Source organism: Calidris pugnax, unplaced genomic scaffold, assembly GCF_001431845.1.
Source record: "Calidris pugnax isolate Ruff unplaced genomic scaffold, ASM143184v1 scaffold220, whole genome shotgun sequence".
In the NCBI taxonomy this organism is placed as follows: domain Eukaryota; kingdom Metazoa; phylum Chordata; class Aves; order Charadriiformes; family Scolopacidae; genus Calidris; species Calidris pugnax.
This window is the reverse complement of record NW_015090963.1, coordinates 1759913-1779581: the sequence shown is the minus strand read 5'-3', so window position 1 is coordinate 1779581 and position 19669 is coordinate 1759913. Positions and strand designations below refer to the sequence as shown.

Sequence of the window (19669 nt, the reverse complement as noted above, 5' to 3'; positions counted from 1 at the left end):
GTCTGGCCCCTCCTCCCTGAGCAGCTTTTGCTCCTTCCAAGTACTCTGCAAACCAAAAGGGCTGCTTCCATGCTGCCTTCTCCTGTCAGAGACCTGCCTTCCCTGCCATCCCACACCCAGCACACGTTTGAGACTCAATAAACAAACAGGACAATACCTAAAAACCTCTTGCTCCAAAGGCCAAAGTCTCTTCCACACCTCCCAAGGCAATGAACAACATGTTCTTCCTATCTCCTGCCAGAAATCTTCAGGGAATTAAATGGAGACAGTCTGGTCCTTGGCATGTTAGGGCTATCTACCACAGCAGTCTGGTCAGAGGCATTTTAGACAGGCTCCTACCTGTGAAGGTAGGACTGTCTAGGGCAGAGATTGAGGTCTCCTGCCATGCTGGAAAAATGGCCATACTTCTAGTGGGGCTGCCATCACACAGCTTTCTCACCAGGACTAGTGATGGCAATATCAACGTAGAATGCAACTCATGCAGGCTTTCCTGCAGAGGGAACTGTGACAATTACCCTCTATAGGAACCTTTGCTGCAATCCAATGCACTGTGGAGGATATGACCAAGAGACTCCAGCAGAGACACACAGCTCCTTTAATCTCCGCAGGACTCATGCTTTAAGTCCCTCCAGAGACTCTGTGAGCTCCTTGACCCTGCACTGAGAGGAACCTGCTCTCTTTCCTCTTTCCTTTCCAGCTCTGCACTATGGAGCTCCAAAGAATAAAGGCTAAAAACTCTGCAATGGTTCCCTTCTTTCCATCTGCTGGGAACACAACTCTGTCAAGCATCTTCAGATCTCTGTCTTGGGAGCTAAAGGCAAGAGATTCTTATGGACTGGGAGAGCACCACACCCTGGAAGGTGCACAGACCCTAAGTGCTAATGCTGTGTCCTCCCTCACATGATATGAGAGGTTTGCACAAAACCTCAAGAGGCTTTAGAAATACAAGGATGAGACACTTGCACTGATCTGGGTCTGAAGTAAGCACAGCAGGACTTTGGCCCAGAGAGGGGTAGACCAGGAAACAAACTGCCCAGGCACTGGTCTCCCATCACCGTGCAAGTTCCTCTGCTGTACCCCTCATGTCCCAAAGAGCAGCCCTTCTTTTTACTTCTCCATTCTGCCCAGTTTGGCTCCTTACCGTCTGCTCGGGCTCTAACATCTCTTTGTCCGTGGCCACTGGCAGAGCCACCTGAGAAGCTGGCATCTGCCTCCATCAGCAGGGAGAGAGAGGCTTGCTCACCTGCCCCATGCCCACTGGGGACCTTCTCACTGGAGACCGAGTCTTTGGTGGAACACGCAGCCTGGCTGTCCCCAAAAGTGTGATTCAAACAGAAGCCATCACAGCTCCGGTTCAGGCCATGGACAAAGGGCATGGGTGGAAGACTCTGGCTGCGGCGAGCTCTCTCTTCAAGGAAGGTTGGGCAATCCCGTTGTGTCTCAGGGATGGGGGAGAACTCCAAGGAGGAATCACCACTGGACCGAAGCGGTGGGGAGGTGCCATTCTTTTTCCGGCCTTTAGCTAGTTCAGCAAAAGATGTCACTCGCTTTGGGGGGGAACTCTGGATGGGTATTGCTGGACTTTCACTCAGCTTGACCGGACAGCTCACCATGCGCTCCAAGGAGCCCAGCCGGCTGCTGGGACTCCTGTCTAGGTTCTGATCATAGCTCCTGGAGCGCTGACGGCTTGTGTTGAGGTTAGGTGGTGACACATTCACATACACCTGACCTTCAATCATGTTCTGTGTGGCTTCTCCCTTTGCCTCCTCTTCACTGCACTCCACATTATCTTCTTCTTGTCTCAGGTCAGGCCTTCTAAACAGATAATATTCAGTGGGCTGGGCGGGGCTACCTTTGGTATGGTCTTCCGAGCAGCTAGTTATGGAAGATCCTGCTGGGCTGGGGGATGACTGGGAAGACAAGTCACACGTGACTAACTTATAATAATTCTGAGTAGCCACAACGAGCCGTGCTTGGCTCTGGAAGCAAGCAGTGAGGTCTGAGCTCTCCGAAGCGCAAGGCTCACAGTGGAGGTGGTAGGAGTTGCAGTTAGCATCAAGGACAGGTGAGGAGGAGTGCTGACACCCACACACCTTCTCTGAATTCTCTGGGTGATGCGACTCGCAAGACATCTTGGATTCTGTGGGTGATGAATGCAAATCCAGGTAAAAAGCTCCTGTGTCTGAGTGGCTGCAGAAGGAAGAGTCACAGGACAGGTTGGCTGAATTCAGGTTAGATCGAGAATGACCATTCATTTTGTTGTAGAGAGCACTGAAGTTCACCAGCACCCCATCAGAGCTGTTGCAGGAAGAGTCGCTGATGTAGCCCATCTGTTGGTCAATGACTTCAGACTGACTTGATGAACTGTAGCAGCGACAGTGCTGGAGCTCCGAGCTGGAACAGCTGCATGTCCGGCTGCGCAGGGCATCCTGATTCCTCAGCAATTCACCTGTGTTCTGGTTCCACTCTTGGTCACCACCATCGAAGGAGAAGGCGGAGGAGCTGCCGCGATGGCAGCTGCATTCATCCAGCTCCATGCGTTCTGAGGCCTGGTGGCACCTGTTTGCATTGTTCCTCTTCTGGATGTCATCACTGCTGATTTTGTCCTCTTGCCCATCTACCACACCGGACCGGCTGGCCATGTTCCAGGATTTCACAATGTGGTTGGAGTCGTGGAGGTGGAAAGGGGGTAAGGCCAGCTCGTGCAGCTGAAAGGGAGGTTTGCCAGCCACAAGTGAGTTGTGAAGGTGGAAAGATTTTTGACCCAAGTCATCCCCAAAGATGCTGAGGTCTTCACCCTCACTCAGGAGGAAAGGGTTGTGTCGCTTACTGACACTAGGGACAATCAAATCTTTCGCTTTGCCTTCTTTGTTGTCTGAGGCCTCTGCTGAGGTTTCAGAGGTCTGGAGAAAGCTGCTGTACACCAAGGAGTCAGTCTGTGAAAGGTCTCTGTCTGGAAGGGCAGAGTTCCGTGTAATGCTGAGCTCTGGCTGGCAGAAGGGGTTGGTCCTTTTGCTCACGGAGCAGCACTGTCTATCAGGGACCTGGCAATGCACCAGGGGAATGTGATGGACAATCAGCGTCTCACCAGTCAGTTTGGGCGGACTATCCATGGTGAGGAATGCTCTTCAGGACATCAGTTAAGCTAGTGCTACCCATGGACAGGTAGGGCTGCACATGAGAGGCAGGGAGGACACTTCTCATGAGGGAGTTCAGATACCTAGAGAGAGACAAAAACACAAAGGAAGTCACCTCTCAGAAAAGGGAGTGACTATTTAAAGAATTCTTGGTTTGACTGATGACTTCACATGCTCACAAGGACCAAACAGACTGGTCCTTATCACCACAAGTACCCAAGCACAAGGTGCTGAGTGGTCCTTCTTCTGGGAAAGCATCACAGCGTAAGACAAACGCGTTCACCTCCCTGCAGATGCCTGGGACAACACTTGTGCTTCCAGCTGACCCCTCTCAAACTTATCTGAAGTGAGTAACTGATTGCACTCAAGAGGCCCAAGGGCTGAACAGGCTTTGGGCCAAATGAAAACCTCACTGTGGATGGCACTGCACACTCACAGGAAACCAGGCAGACAGCACAGGGTCTGAAATGAAGTGCTGCACTTCGGTGAGAGCAGTTCATCTTCTGACACTGGATTAAATATCTTTGCCTCCCTTTAGGTGCCTTGAACTTTCCTTTAAAAACCAAACACTGAACTGCAGTGGCAGGCCTTGCAATGTTGGGAACACACAAGTCCAGCCAGAGACTGGAAAGCAGGAACAGGCTGGAACAGGAAAGCACCAGCAACCATTCCTCTCCAAAATCCAGGAGCCCTCATGAGGTCCTGAGCCGTTTCAATGGCACCAGGGGAGCATGCCAAAGTATGCAACTAGTCACATACACAAGGGCCCTTCACATGAAAAGGAGCGGACAACTTCAGTGGGGCATGGGGAGCTGCTGGTGATGGTTAAATAGGTCCCATCGACCACACTGCCTTCTGCTGACCTTTTGCTGATGGCTAAGCCTCAGCTTGAACTGGTTCCTCTTGTGCTCCAGGACACCTGGTTCACAGTTCTCTGGCACTCTGCCACTTTATCTGTGGTTGTTATCTGCTTATCTTACTACCTGGTGCACTTCACAACAGTATGACTGCCACAGCCCACAATACCAGGAGCTGAACAGTAAGAGCCCCACTCCCTCAGTGTCCAGCTAGTAGCAGCTTCTCGTAAAGCCAGAAGATGTTACCCAGCATTTGATACAAGAGAGGATAGAATTTATTCATTCCTCCTTCCCCATCTAATACTGAGGTCCAGCCTGCAAACACCTCCAAGATAGTCTGGAGGGTGTTGCCTTCTCTTCTACACGTCAGAGAAGTCAACAAAGAGAAGCTAAGTGAAAAAGGAAAGGAAGAAACCACAAAAGACAACAGTGATCCAGGATGATCCTGAAGGATTAAAAAATTACCTAGTGCTCTCACAGATCCACCACTTGTTCTGAAAACCCCAGCCCAAACACCCTTGGCCAGAAGTCCACATTCAATATGGAAATCCAGGCATCCTCAGTGCTTGCAGCACCCTGACACCACATACTGTGGCCCTGCTCTCGACTCCAGGACGCCGGGTCTGCTGCCACCACTGACATGCAGACTCCAGAAAGTGGCATTAACAGTATCTGTCTTTGCCTACCTCACCCCATCATTTGTGACTATGGTATAAAAACAGATTTTTATCCATTTTTTGATTTAAAAAATCCATTCTTTTTTCTTGTGCCTTGCAGAGCCGCAAAGGCACATGGGAACCCAAGAGGGAAATTGAGAAATGTGGGATAAGTGATGTTAGAACAACAGTATAAGCAATGAGACAGCTCCACAGAAAGATCAGGAACTTCACTTCTTTCAGCTTCATGGCGTAAGAATAGCAATTAAAGGATGCTAAAAAAATGATCAAAAGCAGTACTTTCCTCCCATGCATAGTAGTGCTAAAAAAATGATCAAAAGCAGTACTTTCCTCCCATGCATAGTAGTGCTTCTCACAGACACAGGATGATGCTGGCAGGAAAAAATACAAAGATGGAAACGGACCTAGCGGTTACTGTAAACACCTAATGATGTAAAAGTTAACGCAAGCACCAGTGTTAGCAAACAGACGAGCCTTCTGGTAGACTTTTCCAGAAATAATCACGAGACCTACATGAGGGGCACACTCACCCTCATGTCTGCTTCTGCTGGAACATTTCACCCAGGACTAGGCTCTGAAGTAGAGAGGTCATAGAATCATAGAATGTGTTGGGTTGGAAGGAATCTTTAGATGTCATCTAGTCCACCTCCCCTGCAGTAAACAGAGACATCTTTAACTAGACCAGGTTGCTCAGAGCCTCACCAAGCCTGACCTTGAAAGATCTACAGGGATGTGGCCTCCACCACCTCTCTGGGCAACCTGTTCCAGTGTCTCACCACCCTCATTGTAAAGAACTTATTCCTAATGTCTAATCTAAACCTACCCTGCTCTAGTTTAAAACCACTGCCCCTCATCCTATTGCTACATCCCCTTGCAAACAGTGACCTGGACCACCTGGACCACATCCAGCTGGACTACTGTGCGACCCTCAAGTCTCCCCCAACTCTAGTCTCCCTAATGCCTGTACCACCCTTTGCTCCCCTTCCAGTGACTCCTCTGCCCTACAAGCCTCTGGCTCCTTTCCCACAGCCACTGCTGCAGAGGCTGAAAGGAACAAGTCTGTCCTCAGCCAGGTTTGGGGGGAGATCTTTTACACCAGGGATCCTCAAGATCACACTGTTGAAGAACCACCGTGGGTAACAGCAGCTCCTCACTCTGTGCCCAGCACACACACACACATGCTGAATGCAGTGTTCAACAGCTGGGGCAGCGTTCATGCCCCATTTTCCACCTTGTGCACCACTGTACACACTGCACAGTACATATAGCAGCAGGAGACCCTTTTGATCCTGTCTCCACCTCACCATTATGCAAAAAAAGCCGGTCCCCCAGTCCCTACCTGCTCTTCCTACTGCCTTTGTACCCCACTGTAATGCTTAGATCGCATCTCTCCATGAGGCTTTGCTATATATTGAGTGTTGCCACAAAACAGCATCATTTTGAGGATGGAGGCCATGATGACAGCACACTTCACTGCTGAAGCACCGGGTCTCCACTGCCTCTGGGGAATGGCTCCCAGCACCGGCACCCATCTGCCAACCAGCCCCTGCAACCAGCCAACGCACACCTCGCCCCACATCGGTGCAGAAGCTGCTTGAGGGAGGAACCAGGCTTGCACAGGGACACGCTGACATTCGACAGCAAAATGTCAGGAGAGCTGACATGCAGCCGTTCCCCAGCTGTCCCTCTGGAGCCCTGGGTGCCACACACAATGCTGCGGCCACATATTCGGTTGAAGGGCTGCTTGGGTGGACCAGGATCCACTGGTTGCCACCGATGCCGCAGCAGACAGATGCCCCCTCTGCCAGCTCCCAGCACAAGGCTCTGAGGTCCAAGATCACAGGTGGCATGCAGCCATCTCCTGCCGGGAGCCATTCTCACAGCTTCCCCAGGGATACGCATGACTTTTTTTTTGTGCCCTAGATACCCCTCTGCTCTGCCTCGGGACACCTCTCCTGGCTTCCTCCTTTCTTAGGGATGCAGGGAGGTTGGCAATGGCACTGACTGCGCAGGGATTATTCAGTTCCCATCAGCAGAGCATCCTCCCTGGCTGCACCACCCCTTGATTCTCCCTCCCCGATTCTGGAAGACTGTAGAAGGATCCTCCCCCTTCCCGCTCCGGTTCTGGTAGGCTGGGATTGACACTGGGGCATAATACGCAGCGAGCAGAGCAGTTTCAGATTCTGCTGGCTTTGATCAGCTTTTTGTAAAGCTCTGACGCCGCTTTGCATGGGGAAATTTCCAGACATGGACAGGCAGTCTGTACCTGAGCACTTTTTTCCAAATCAGTTCATTCTTCCTGTTTCTCATTTGGAATAGCACAGAGTGCTGAGTCCAGCTCAATCCTACACACACAACAGCAAACACAGCACCCAGCAACAATCCAGAAAAGCGTGCCGTGGAGTGCAAGGCAGGCAGGGAGCACCATGACTGAGCACCAGACGCATCAGTACAACAGCCATTTTATTTGCAAATGTCATAATTCTTTGCCTTCTCCATACTGACACCATCTGCTGCTACACGGGAGATAATGGGTTGTTTATTCAGTCTTGAGGTGCTAAGGGTTACTTGGAGAAGGAGAGGGCCAGACACTTCATTAACTGTGGATGTTTCCTTCCTGACAAGGTAATAGAGGAAATGGCCTCAAGTTGCACCAGGGGAGGTTTAGATTGGATATTAGGAAAAATTTCTTCACTGAAAGGCTTATCAAACATTGGAACAGGCTGTCTAGGGAAGTGGTGGAATCACCATCCCTGGAGGTGCTTAAAAGATGTGCAGATGTAATGCTGAGGGACATGGGTTGGCAGTGGTTTTGGAAGTGTTACATTGATGATTGGACTCGATGATCTTAAAGGCCCTTTCCGATATAGGTGGCCCTGTAAGTCACAGAATCACAGAATCACCTAGGTTGGAAGGGACCTTTAAGACCATCTAGTCCAACCATCAACCTAACAAAAAAAAAAAAACACCAAAAAAACCCCAACACTAAACCATAGTGACGTGAGCACCACGTCAACTTGTCCTTTGAATATTTCCAGGGATGGTGCCTCAACCACTTCCCTGGGCAGAAGTCCTTGCTGAGCATTACACAGAGGTCCCCAAATCCCTCCTCTATTGTACTGAGGATGCTGTGCTAATTTAAGGGTGGCCAGTGTAGGTCCATGGCTTCTGGAGTACAACCTCCTGCCTCTGCAATGCTGCTGAGGAGGCGCAGATGCCATCAGAGCTGGCTCCAAACTGCCCTGCAAGGCTCTGCTTCATTCAAGAGGGGGCTGGTGCAAACACCGTCCTCTCCTCCAAGCACTGGTGTGGTGGTCACATACCACCAGGCATACCCTGCTATCTGTTACCGCTGTGGCCACGCTTTTGGAGTTCCATCATTGATTGATTAATACCCATCTCTGCTCCGCGCTGTCAGCTGCACACATGGGGCCGCAGGGTTCAACACGCAGCAACACAAGTTTCCTCTTAAAACGTAATGCAACACTGGGGGAGGCATGCAGAGATTTGATATATAAATTTGATTTAAATGCAAGAGGATTGCACATGTAGCACAGAAGACGAAGATGCAGGAGCAAAATCATCAGAACTGTCAGCTGGAGGCGATGCAGGCTTTTTAGAGGCTGGCATTTCTGAACAGATTACTGTTTCTACAAATCTCAGTCCCTTCATCTATGAAATTGAAGGCCCAGTGGAAACCTTTAACCGTGAAAGGTTCTTGCTTCCTCTTTCTGGATTGCTATGGTTTCACTGCCATCATCACCTTCCTCAGACCGACCAAGATTCATCATGTCACTCAAGGGTGAAAGATGGAAAAACAGGGTTAAAAGCTGTGCATTCAGCTTCACAGATGAACCAGAAAAAAAAAACCCTTTTGTATTGGAGCTGCTTGTTCTTTGATGGTTGTTCCATGTGAATCCCTGACTCCTACAGAGCATTTGCATTAACACGCTTGAAGAAAACCACAGAACTCTACAGAAGAAGCACGAGCAGAAATGCTGCAAAAAGCAATGGTTTTTGTGAGCTTGCAGGCAGGGGCACAACACAGACATTGCCTCTTGGCTCCACAGGGAGAGATATATTCAGCTTACTCCCTGTAAGTGCACCTCCAGGCAAAAGGGCTGGGAGATTAATCCAAACTGAAAGCCACCCTTCAGACAGAGCGGGACATCTCAGGGCTCACTGGTTCCAGCACCAGCTTCCAGCACCCCAGTAACGCAGTTCGTCCCTGCCCCACTGTCGTCACTCCAAAAGCTGCCAGAAAGTACTGAATGGTTTTAAAAAAAAAAAAAAAAATTAAGAGGAAAATTCCAGGAAGCCCAAGGGCATTCAGGGAGCAGTGAGCGAAGAGGATGGGGTGAGGTGCACAGGATGAGTGGCCTGGGGACCAGCCTGAACTATTGGGGTGACTAAGAAGAGGGTAGAGATGAGAAACCTGTAAGTTGTTACAGGGTGGGACTAGCCAGTGGTATTTGTTTGGTCATCCATTTATTTCTCACCAGCTAACACATCTCTGCCAAATTCACACCTTCATTAACTGCTTTAATGAAAGAAAAGGTGTAAAAGGAAATACTAGCTGTTTGACTCATTCTAAATCTCTAGCTCTCCTTCCCTGCCTCGGGGAGCAGGGAGCACAGTGAGGGTGGTCTGCCTGGTCCCAGGGTGAGCATTCCAGCACTCAGTGTTTGAAGGGGGCTGCATCGAGATAGAAACACTAAACACTTCCTAACTTCTGCCTCGCCTCAGTCTGGTTCCTCTTGTGATGCCGAGCAAACAATGATTCCTGAAAAGATCACTTCCCTTTTCTTTCCACAATGAGGTGCTGCCCGGGCCAGGGCTTTTTCCAGAGGTTTCTAGGACAGCCTGACTAAGCCCATGATTAATGTATCATTACACCCCAGAACTATACAGGACGATGATGTGTTGCAAATGGGAATGGCAGCACGTGACGATCAGTCACAGCCCTTGGGCTCAGGGCAGGAAGAATCTGCGCGGGTCAGGGGTGAGGGTCTTGCCAGCAGAGACCAGAGGGTGCCTGAGACAAAAATAAGCCATAGGTAGTATGCGTATTGCTGCCAACGACAAAACTAGCATGAGGCAGGTACTGCCCCCCAGCTAGAAGAAAAGAAGCCCTAGCTGCTTTGTGCATTTTGAGATACACAAGACAGAAGAAATACCTCAAGCAGCAGACCTACACTGGCTAACACAGGAGCTGGACAGTGACCGAACCAGTTCCTCCCAATTCTAAGCTCTCTTGCTCCGTGACTCATCATCTGGCATGTGGCACTCGGCAGGAGCCACTTATAGGCCGTGACTCACAAGCATCCACCGAGGTGATCTGGGCTGGAACCTGCTCCTCCTTCTCCCAACCAGCCGTCCTCTGCCCCAGCCCCCACCACATATGCTCCTCATTACTGTATGCAAATCCGCAGAGGAGAAAAAAGACTCTGATGCTTCTAGCTGCTAATATCACACCAAAATTGCTGCTGAATTAAACTGCAGACACAGTTAATCCTTTCTTATCACAGACACTGTAGTAGCAGCAGGAGGAGGGACTACATTTCTATAGCACCTTTCTGCCTGAGAGCTCTGGAAGCCTACTGGACATCTTACAAGAGCAGAAATCACACAATTCCTTTGTGAAACATCCAGTGCCTGGGCACTGGACCCTGGCTGTTTCAGCGTCCCCAGAGCACTCAAGAACCTATGCACTGGAGAAAGAAAAAAAATAATCCTATAAGCAAATGAAATTGCCAGGCAGAGTCAGTAGCTGAAGATGCCACGCTTAACTCCTCCTTAACCACACAGCTTTGGCCAGGGCTTAGCCGCAAAGCAGGGCTATCAGCTGGCTGCCTCATCAGCCTGCTCCTAGAATCATAGAATCATAGAATCGTCTAGGTTGAAGGGGCCTTAAAGATCATCTAATCCAACCATCAGCCTAACTCTGATAAAAAAATAAATAAGAAATAAGCAATAAAAAGCACTAAGCCATATTCCTGAGGACCACGTCAACCCGTCTTTTGAACACCTCCAGGGATGGTGCCTCAACCACTTCCCTGGGCAGCCTATTCCAATGCTGGATAACCCTTTCCGTGATGAAATGTTTTCTAGTATCCAATCTAAACCTCCCCTGGCGCAACTTGAGGCCATTTCCCCTTTTCCTATCTCCTGTGACTTGGGAGATGAAACCGACCCCTGCCTCTCTACCCCCCCTTCAGGTAGTTATAGAGTGTGATAAGGTCTCCCCTCAGCCTCCTCTTCTCCAGACTGAACAACCCCAGCTCCCTCAGCCGCTCCTCATAAGACTTACTCTCCAGACCCCTCCTTTTACAGACCTGCCTGACGTAGGACCCCAGGAACCAGAGGCTGCAGTTGAGTAGTGACAAAAACACAGGCAGCAGTTGTGGGTGAACCAGAGTCAAAGCCAGCAGAAGTGCCAACTGAAGGTTCTTCCATCAACTTCTATGCCTGGGAGCTGTGAGCTCAGAACTCTCCACCACAGGAGCCATGGGCAGGCAGGGAGCAAAGTGTTCTGCTGAGGGAGTTGGGCATCAAACTCAGCCCAGCTTTGTCAATCAAAGCCAGCTCTCTGATCTCCGCCTGCCAGCAGACAAGGTGGCAAAACTGCTCCCAAAGTCTGTTATATAGCTACAAGCAATGGTGAATGAGTAGCCACTTTTGCTCAGGTGTGCTCTGCATGGGTGAAGGCTCACAAGAGGACAGCAAGATGTGGAGGGGGCACAGACACTTCATACGGATGGTGATACTGCAGATTTCAGGAGTTGCTGGGGATTTGAAGCATCCCTAGAATTACTATACTTCGCAAAGACCTTCCAATGAGAGGTCATGAATGACTTCCACTGGGCCCTCAGGGCCTTCCTTCCTAACATTTACTGGAATCTGGCTTCAGACAACTTGGTGCTGCCCAGACCATAGGAGAGGAGAGGCCCTTATGCAAAGCGTATGGGAGGACAATTTCAGAAGCAAGTTTCATCTGCACAAAAAAACAAGCACGAGAGAACAGTTCCATCTCAAGTAGTCCTTTATCACCTTCGCAATTTGGGGAAAAGAGATGAGCAAAGGCCTGGAAGGGCCAAAGGTCTGTCTTCACAGTGAGTAAGATCTCACCCATACAGACTCCAGCCACTCCATGGCTGCCTATCTTCACTACTCCTTTAGAATCATAGAATAGAATCATAGAATCATTGAGGTTGGAAGAGACCCTTGGGATCATCAAGTCCAACCATCTACCCTACTCCACAAAGTCCTCCCCTACACCATATCCCTCAGTACCGCATCTAAACGTCCCTTAAACACCACCTCCCTGGGCAGCCTGTTCCAATGTCCGACCACTCTTTCTGTGAAAAACTCATTCCTAATGTTCAGTCTAAACCTACCCTGTTGGAGCTTGAAGCCGTTCCCTCTCGTTCTATTGTTAATTACCTGTGAGAAGAGACCAGCACCAACCTCTCTACAGTGTCCTTTCAAGTAGTTATAGAGAGTGATGAGGTCTCCCCTCAGCCTCCTCTTCCTCATACTAAACAGCCCCAGCTCCTTCAGCCGCTCTTCATATGATTTGTCTTCTAGGCCCTTCACTAGTTCTTTCCATCCAGATTAAAAGTGGCATTTCATTTCTGTCCAGACCACCCTTTGCAGGAATCACAGCTACAAAACTATCTGGAACTCTCCCTGTGAAGCAAAAATCATCAGTGATCACTGGAGAAAGCCCAACAAATGAGGAACTCAGTCTTACGATAACTCAGTTAAAGAGGCTATGAAACCACGCTTGCGGTCAATTCAGCCTAGAGCTCCTTGAGTGCAGGAATAACTCACTACCAAGTGAAAAACAAACATTTCTGGGATGGAAGATTACAGATGTACATCCCCATGGAGCAACAGAGGAAAAGCAGAATAGGCAGCAAAGGTGGCTACGGGAGAGTGAAGTAAAACCACAGCAGGGCCAAGTTCTTGAAATAGCTGAAATGTCACCCCATGAGCCACTGTAAATAAAGCAGCTAGAGATGTCAAAAAGCCCCAGCAGGATTATTTTCAGGCTTGAACACAGCGGTGGTGCAGTGGCTTGCTGCCAGGAGTAGGTAGCCATGTTCCAGTCAACAGGAGAAGCAATGCAGGTACAGCATTATCTAGCAGTGATGGGCATCAGCTCTGCCAGACAGCCAGAATGCCTGCATCTGCAGAGCTGTATTATTTTTAAATGATGGAATCCTACATGGAATTTAGCACACACTGTGTGCAACCTGATCAGGAGCTCCAAAATCAAGCACAAACAGAAAACATCCCAGCAGCAGCCTGGTTTTATTAGATGTTCCTCTTCACAGTGCACATCCCAATGATTTTTCAAACAGCAGCTATGTCCAACAGCTGCCTCTTGCAAAGACTGCAGGAAACTTTAACCCTTCCTAGCTCTAGGTAGTTCTGCCAAGACCAGAAGCAATAACTGGATACACAGGAAGAAATTCTGTGTCTCTCCAAAGCACAAATGTGGTCATAGGCTGCCAGCCTATAGACTCAATGGTCTGTAGGCTGGTAGCACCCTGATTTGGGGACAACAGCATGCTAGTAAGCAAAAAGGCTGAGGAACAGCCCAATAAAAGCAGCATCTGATGAGACTAATGCATCAAATTTATCCTGCCCTCTGAAGGATATCAGGACCACATATATCTTTGCTGCTGATATCCTTAAGACCAAAGCCTGGATTTTGCAGTCCTTTGAAGGTAGCTGGGGGAAAAGACCCTGTAGCACAGGTTTGAAAAGGGAATTTGCCTGATTACTGTTAGGACAGTGCATTTCTTGACCCTTTTTTGGCCAGGTTGAACAAACAGGTTCTCTGTAATCAAGGCCAAATGCTGTCTGAATCTCACTTCAGCAGAATTCAGGGTAGGTGAAAAAAAAGGCAGAATGATTCCCAGGATGATGGGATAAGAAGCTTCTGAACTGTGAACAAATCTGTGGACCATAGCAAGACCATGCAAGGTCTGTAGACTGAATCAGAGGGGTGAAGCCCCATCCTCCACCTTTGCCAGCAGAGTTCGGATGCTCTGCATGGGGTGTAATAACTCCAAAGTGGGCAAATGAGTGACTGGCTGCTCCATTTTCCCCACCCATCAGAGGCAGCCTCCTCCATAGGGGAACAGTTTACGTAGAGAAGCAGGTTTCATAACCCACCCACAGGAAGTTAGGAGCCTATACAATGACAGTGCTACATATTCTTGACGTCCCTTATAGTGTCACTTTTTTCTTTTCTTTTTCTTTTTTTTTTTTCTGAATTCTTGCAACTTTCAGGGCTTGCAACTTCCTGAAACAGCGAGTTCCACATCAAATTATACGCTACAGTAGTAGTTACCCATCAGCTCTTTTGAATATATGGGCATTTAATTTCATTGCCTGTCCTTGGGCTAGGGCAGGGAGAGTATCATATTTTCTTCAGCATTTGCCACCCCTCTGAGCAGTCCCAAGCTCTTCGTTTTGCTCACGTACAAGAGTATTCCCAGATCCTCCGTTTGGTCCCCAACCTCTTTCCAAGTGTCTTCGTGATGTGTGGGTGTGTTTGTGTGTTCACATGGCCGGCAGCAAGGCAGAACTCAGAGGATCTGGATGAAACCGCAGCATCGTTTTACGTAACAGAATATTTTCCATGCAACAGAACTAACAAAAGGCAAGCCAGAACCTTAATAAAATACTTATGAAGCAGCCCAGGCTCTCCTAATGATTACACATACTTTTCTTCTGAGAGGAGAAACTTATCCCTTGCAGGGGCTGGCAACCCAAACCAAACTCGGCTTGTAGAGTTCTATTCGGGACAGTTTATTTTAGAATATTGCTCCGCAAGACAGCTCATGTGCTAATTAGGCTTGGAATGACTGGGCTCAACAGAGCATTAAGGGTCTAGCTAACTAAATCTGATAACCCTGGATTAACCAAGGTCTTCTGCTAAGGAAAGTCTTGCTGGGCTGCAGAGGATACATAGATCTATTCAACAGGAGAAAAAAGGAGGTCAAACGGGGATGATCCTTGGCTCTGTACTGGGAGGGCAGGTCAGGGTCCCAGGGGACACACCAAGACTACTGGAGGGATGACCATACTTCAATGGTGTTTGAGAGAGCTGAGGAGACAAACACCTTAAGACTGCAGGCTACCAGATCTTCCTTCCCAGCCAGGACATGCACACATTTGGACCCCTCTTTTCTTGAAGCTGTTGTATCCTTTCTGTACCAGATGTCTCAGAGAAAAGATTAAGTACCTGCAGCAAGTGGTGAGGGAGAATTTACCTCTCCAAGCCCTTGCACTAAGATGGACCTCAACTCAACCATGAGGTCTCAAAACTCCACAACTTCGGAACATGTACTATAAATACATTCGATAGTCTTATTCACAAAAATGCCAAGCCATTTGGGAATATTGCTGGACTTTGAAGCTTGACAGCGAGATTTGTGGACAGTCACAGTATGTGAAAGTTATTCCTACTATCAGTTTCAAATAATCCTCCTTAATTTCCTGGACTCCTTCCATGTTACAAGTAGGGCTGCACAGAAATCATTATTGTCTTTCTCTAGACTGTTCATTATTCCCATTCAACACAATGGGAACCCTACAGTTTCCCATTCAACACAAATAATTCCCATTACTTCAGTCTCTCCTCTTATGAGAGTTTTCCAGGACTTTGTGCAGTTTTATGGGCAGTTTCTCAATTCCCTCCAATTCTGCAGTCATGCTTCTGAGCTGGGGTAACTAATGGCACAGTTTCCCAATCAACAGTAGGATGTCTCCTGCTTTCTGTATCAACATTAGAAGACTCTGTACCTTAATTTTCCATTCCATTTCTTATGCACCCTAACATTCACATATAGATGTATACTAAGTAAAGTTCCTTATGACCAGGGTGACATCGACATGCTTTTTGCAGTTTAATGACATCAGTTTAATGACTTGAAATCAATTTAATCCATTTAATGATTTGGAACCTGACAAAGTACACTTTTGCAACTATCGTCTGTAACACACATTTACATAACATAGCACCAAGTTTAAAAAGTCAAGGTTTGCAACAAGACTAGGCCAGAACAAAGCAGGGGATTTTTCTTACATATCTATTCTCTGAGGAGAGGAGTTTCTTTTTGCTGCTTGTGAAGTGTGGTTTTTGGTCGGTTTCCTCCCTCAGGTTGCACAAATTCTTGGCGTAGGAGTGTGGGGAGAGGTTTTCCATGTTTCCATGCAAATTCTCTTTGTGGTCCACCAAGAGATAAGAGGGTCCTCAATGTCTGACTAAGGTTTGGACTGAATAATATTTTCCCCAGTAATTTGCCTCATTAAATCAGTGAGGTCTGGTGGCTTGCCTCCATGAAAGAAGATTCCCCTTTTGTTTTGATGAGCAGGCCAAGAGGGTGTTGTGGTTTTTCTTTTCAACCTCAACTGATGTCAAGGAGAAAGCAGACAACAAGGCAGTAGATCAAAACACTGGCTGTCATCGAGTGCACTGTGGTACAGAGGGGAATCACCTCCCTGTACCTCTAGCACAAACACAAACACATTGCTTCAGACTGGGGTGTTTCTCCATCATGCAGTACCAAATCATATCAGCATCACAAAGCCTGGGAGAGGTCAGGATTACAGAGATGGAGACATTCTTTGGGGACTCTAAAGCTTGTACAAAGTGACCAACAGAAGCACAGAGAAGAGAAACTCCAATGGGTCAACGACTATCAGTCTCTCAGCAAGATACAGTCAAACATAAACTGAATGACATGTGACTAGAGCTTTGCCACCTTTGTACATTAACCACCCTCATGCAGTTGCTTGTCAGTGCTGGGACATAACATGTTTCTGGCAGTTTTTCCTCTCCTCTTCTGCTACTGTGCCACAAACTGGCTAGCCCTACTGCACTAGGATCTAGAGACCTCCAGAAATGTCTCGGGTCCCACTGTACTCCATCTGCTTCACCTTTGCCCTAACCCTTACCACAGTAAAGAAGATGATCTCCTCAACGGCCATTTCAAGCATTATGACCTGCAGCTGTAGACAAATCTCAGCAGCAGGTTAAGGTAGATGTCACTGATTGCGGACAAGAGAGAACAGCTTGTTGCCAACAGAAAATGGCTAAGTGCAGATGCCTGCTGAAATCCACTTGCTGTTCTTCTGAAGGGTCAAGCTACAATCACTGCTCGTGCTAAGCCACATCCAGGCAAGAAATCCCTTGGAAATGACTACAACTACTCACGTATTAACAAGAGGTGAAGGAGAGGTCAACCAGACTAAGCCAAACCCCAGGGCTGATGTGTCACTCCAGGTATCGACCATTATGATAAATTAGGCAAAGCCAGGGAAGACGTGCTGTGTGGGCCAACAATATCTTGGGACCACAAAATGAATTATTTATAGCTCCTACTGGATCTTCTCATATATGGGCTTACGGCTCCACCACCTGAGTTAGTGGGAAAGGTCTGAGGGTGGAACTAGAGGGAAAAATGCCACGTTAGCAGGCCGTGGAACTAGCCTCACTATTGAGAACAGTAAATTGCACTGGTGCAATGGTCCAGACAGGTCATTCTCCCTGCTGAGAGGGACATCTGTGAGGACAGCTATGCTATCTGAGCTACACAGGAGACACACGACAATGCAGCGCAAGGCACATGGCCCTGCTCTTCACCATGGGAACCCTAGACAGGCACCTGGTAAACAATTTGGGTAAATTGGACCTACTAGACAAAAGGAGACTAAGCAAGGATGCAGTTGCTCCTGAGCCAATGCAGGCAGAGCAGAACCGAGAAGAGCCTGCCCACTGAAAGCATTTAGGTTGGATTTTTCCAGAAATGTTGCAGCTGGTGCCCGTTCACAAAGAACAGGGTGCAGTTCTGGAGTTTAAACAAACCAATGAGATTAGTCTAACTATGTAAGGAGCAAGGATTCCTTCTCCCTCAAAGAGTGACACCTGAAGAGCCCATTCCCTGAGGGTCAGAAGGCGCTGAGAGAGATGATGTAACTGGTCTGTATTAGACAACGCTCAGGAGCACAAATTTTCCACAGGGTTGACTGCATCGCAGTTAAAAAACTCGTCAGCCCAAACCTCACATGACAACCTGAGTTCTTGTAAAAATCTCATTTTCCTGCAACTGTATGCAGGTCTTTTTCTGTCACTGGTATGCAGGAGAGCTCCTGAGCATCTGCCAGAGCCACAGATGCTCAACTGAGTCTCTTGCACTTCTGGGAACCAAGAGGAAGGCAGACTCTTCCAGTCCAGCACCCATCTCTTGTCAACGTGTCCCACCCTTCGTCAAGAACAGAGCATGGTCCAGTCATGGAGGTGACAGGGACTCCCAGGGAAGTCTCAGGTGAAAATCTGATGTATATTTGCCAAGGTCTTCCCTACAGGCTCTGATTTTTTTTTCCCCTGTAACTCCCAGTGGAGAGAATCCCTTCTTGCCGGAAGGATTTGCTAGCTTTTATCACTCTGAGGTATCTGTGCCACTGGCCCAAAAGGCACAACAGGGCCACGACGCTTGGGCTCTGCTTCCAGGGAACATCTTGCGCTGGAGCAGAGAGCAGGTTTGGTGGTTGTGCCAGTTTCCCATCATTTGCCAAGTGTCAGTACAAAGCACTGCTGCCACCACTCTTTTTTTTAATTTATTATTATTTATATTTTTTATATATATTATATTTTTCATATAATATATCATTATATATTATATAATATTATTATATATTCTTTATTATTATTTAGCACTCAAAGGTCCTGCCAGCCCCACACCCTCAGCACTGCATGAAGACCAGCACAGGGTCTCCCTCCCAGCATGCTCAGAGGGTGATCCTGAGCCAGAAGATGCCACCACCTTCATTAAGTCCATTCACATTACAGCTCTGCCTCCTGCCTTCCTTCTATTTACCAGAGTTAGCAAACACATCTGTTTTATTTTTCTTTTTTTTGTTCTTCTTCTTCTTCTTTTTTCCCTTTCTGCTGACATAACCACCAGCAGCCTTGCCCAGTAAGAAATTAAAAAAAAACTGTCTACATCATCCTGAGGCTGCAACACAACTGCGGTGGGGAGAGGAAGAGTCTATGGACGTGCCTGTTCTTGTGCTTATCTTAACAGGTATCTCCCTGCTTTGACCCACTTCTTTCAGAAAACGAACATTAAAATCACTTTCATCAAGAGAGAAAACTGGAGCAGAATCAGGGACCAGAGCCATTTTGACAGCCTGTTTCTTCCTCTTTGGAGAGTAACCAACTTTCAGACGAGCGCTGGGGCAGGCAGGGAACCTGCTCAGCAGATAACACGACAAATCCCCTGCTAAGGCTAGTTACCAACACAGCTGTCATTGATCATTGCTATGGATTTCACCCCCTGCCAGCCAAGCTCCCTCAGCTACTTCAAGCGTTATCCCGCAGCCTCTCGCACAGCTCTGGAACAGGGTGAATTCCTGGCTCTTTTGGACTTAAGAGACTGAACCGCCAGAGGTACTTCACACACCACAAAGCATCCCACGTAGCAGACAACTGAGCTTTCCCACAGCCAGCTGGATTTCAATGGCTCCCACAAACATGGGGCAAAAATCTCATCATCCAATACGGTTCTGAGATTCCACAGCTGACAGGGAGGCACCTCCACCTCCAGTCCTCCACCTCCCAACCACCCTCACAGATCTTCGCATCTCTTCTTTTGGTCTGCTTTTCTTGGGCTGAACCATCAGAACCATGCCTACTGAGATGAGTTATCGCCCAGCATCTATGATATAGAAGTGGCTTTGGTCTGAATGCCCCATCCCTGGAGGTGTTTAAGGCTAGGCTAGATGGGGCTTTGAACAACCTGGTCTAGCGGAGGTGTCCCTGCCTATGGCAGGAGGTTGGAATGAGATGATCTTTAAGGTCCCTTGCAACAGCACAGGACCACAAAGATGATTAGGGGCCTGGAGCATCTCTCTTATGAGGAAAGGCTGAGGGACTTGGGGTCTTTTTAGTCTGGAGAAGAGAAGGTGGAGCGGGGAT

At 48.2% G+C, this 19669-nt stretch overlaps 1 protein-coding gene across 8 annotated transcripts in view; it reads right to left on the bottom strand.

Moving 5' to 3' along the window:
• RUSC2 (RUN and SH3 domain containing 2) overlaps nt 1–19669 on the bottom strand; it is a 63280-nt gene that overhangs the window by 14807 nt on the left and 28804 nt on the right. For 6 of the 8 annotated variants that reach the window (XM_014952514.1, XM_014952516.1, XM_014952521.1 and 3 more), the window contains one exon: nt 1142–3220. In XM_014952514.1, the coding sequence (XP_014808000.1) occupies nt 1142–3113 (1972 nt within the window). In that variant the 5' untranslated portion in view covers nt 3114–3220. Of the gene's footprint in view, nt 1–1141; nt 3221–5201; nt 5323–19669 lie in introns of all 8 variants that reach the window. The other 2 variants (XM_014952519.1, XM_014952520.1) reach the window with 2 other exon arrangements.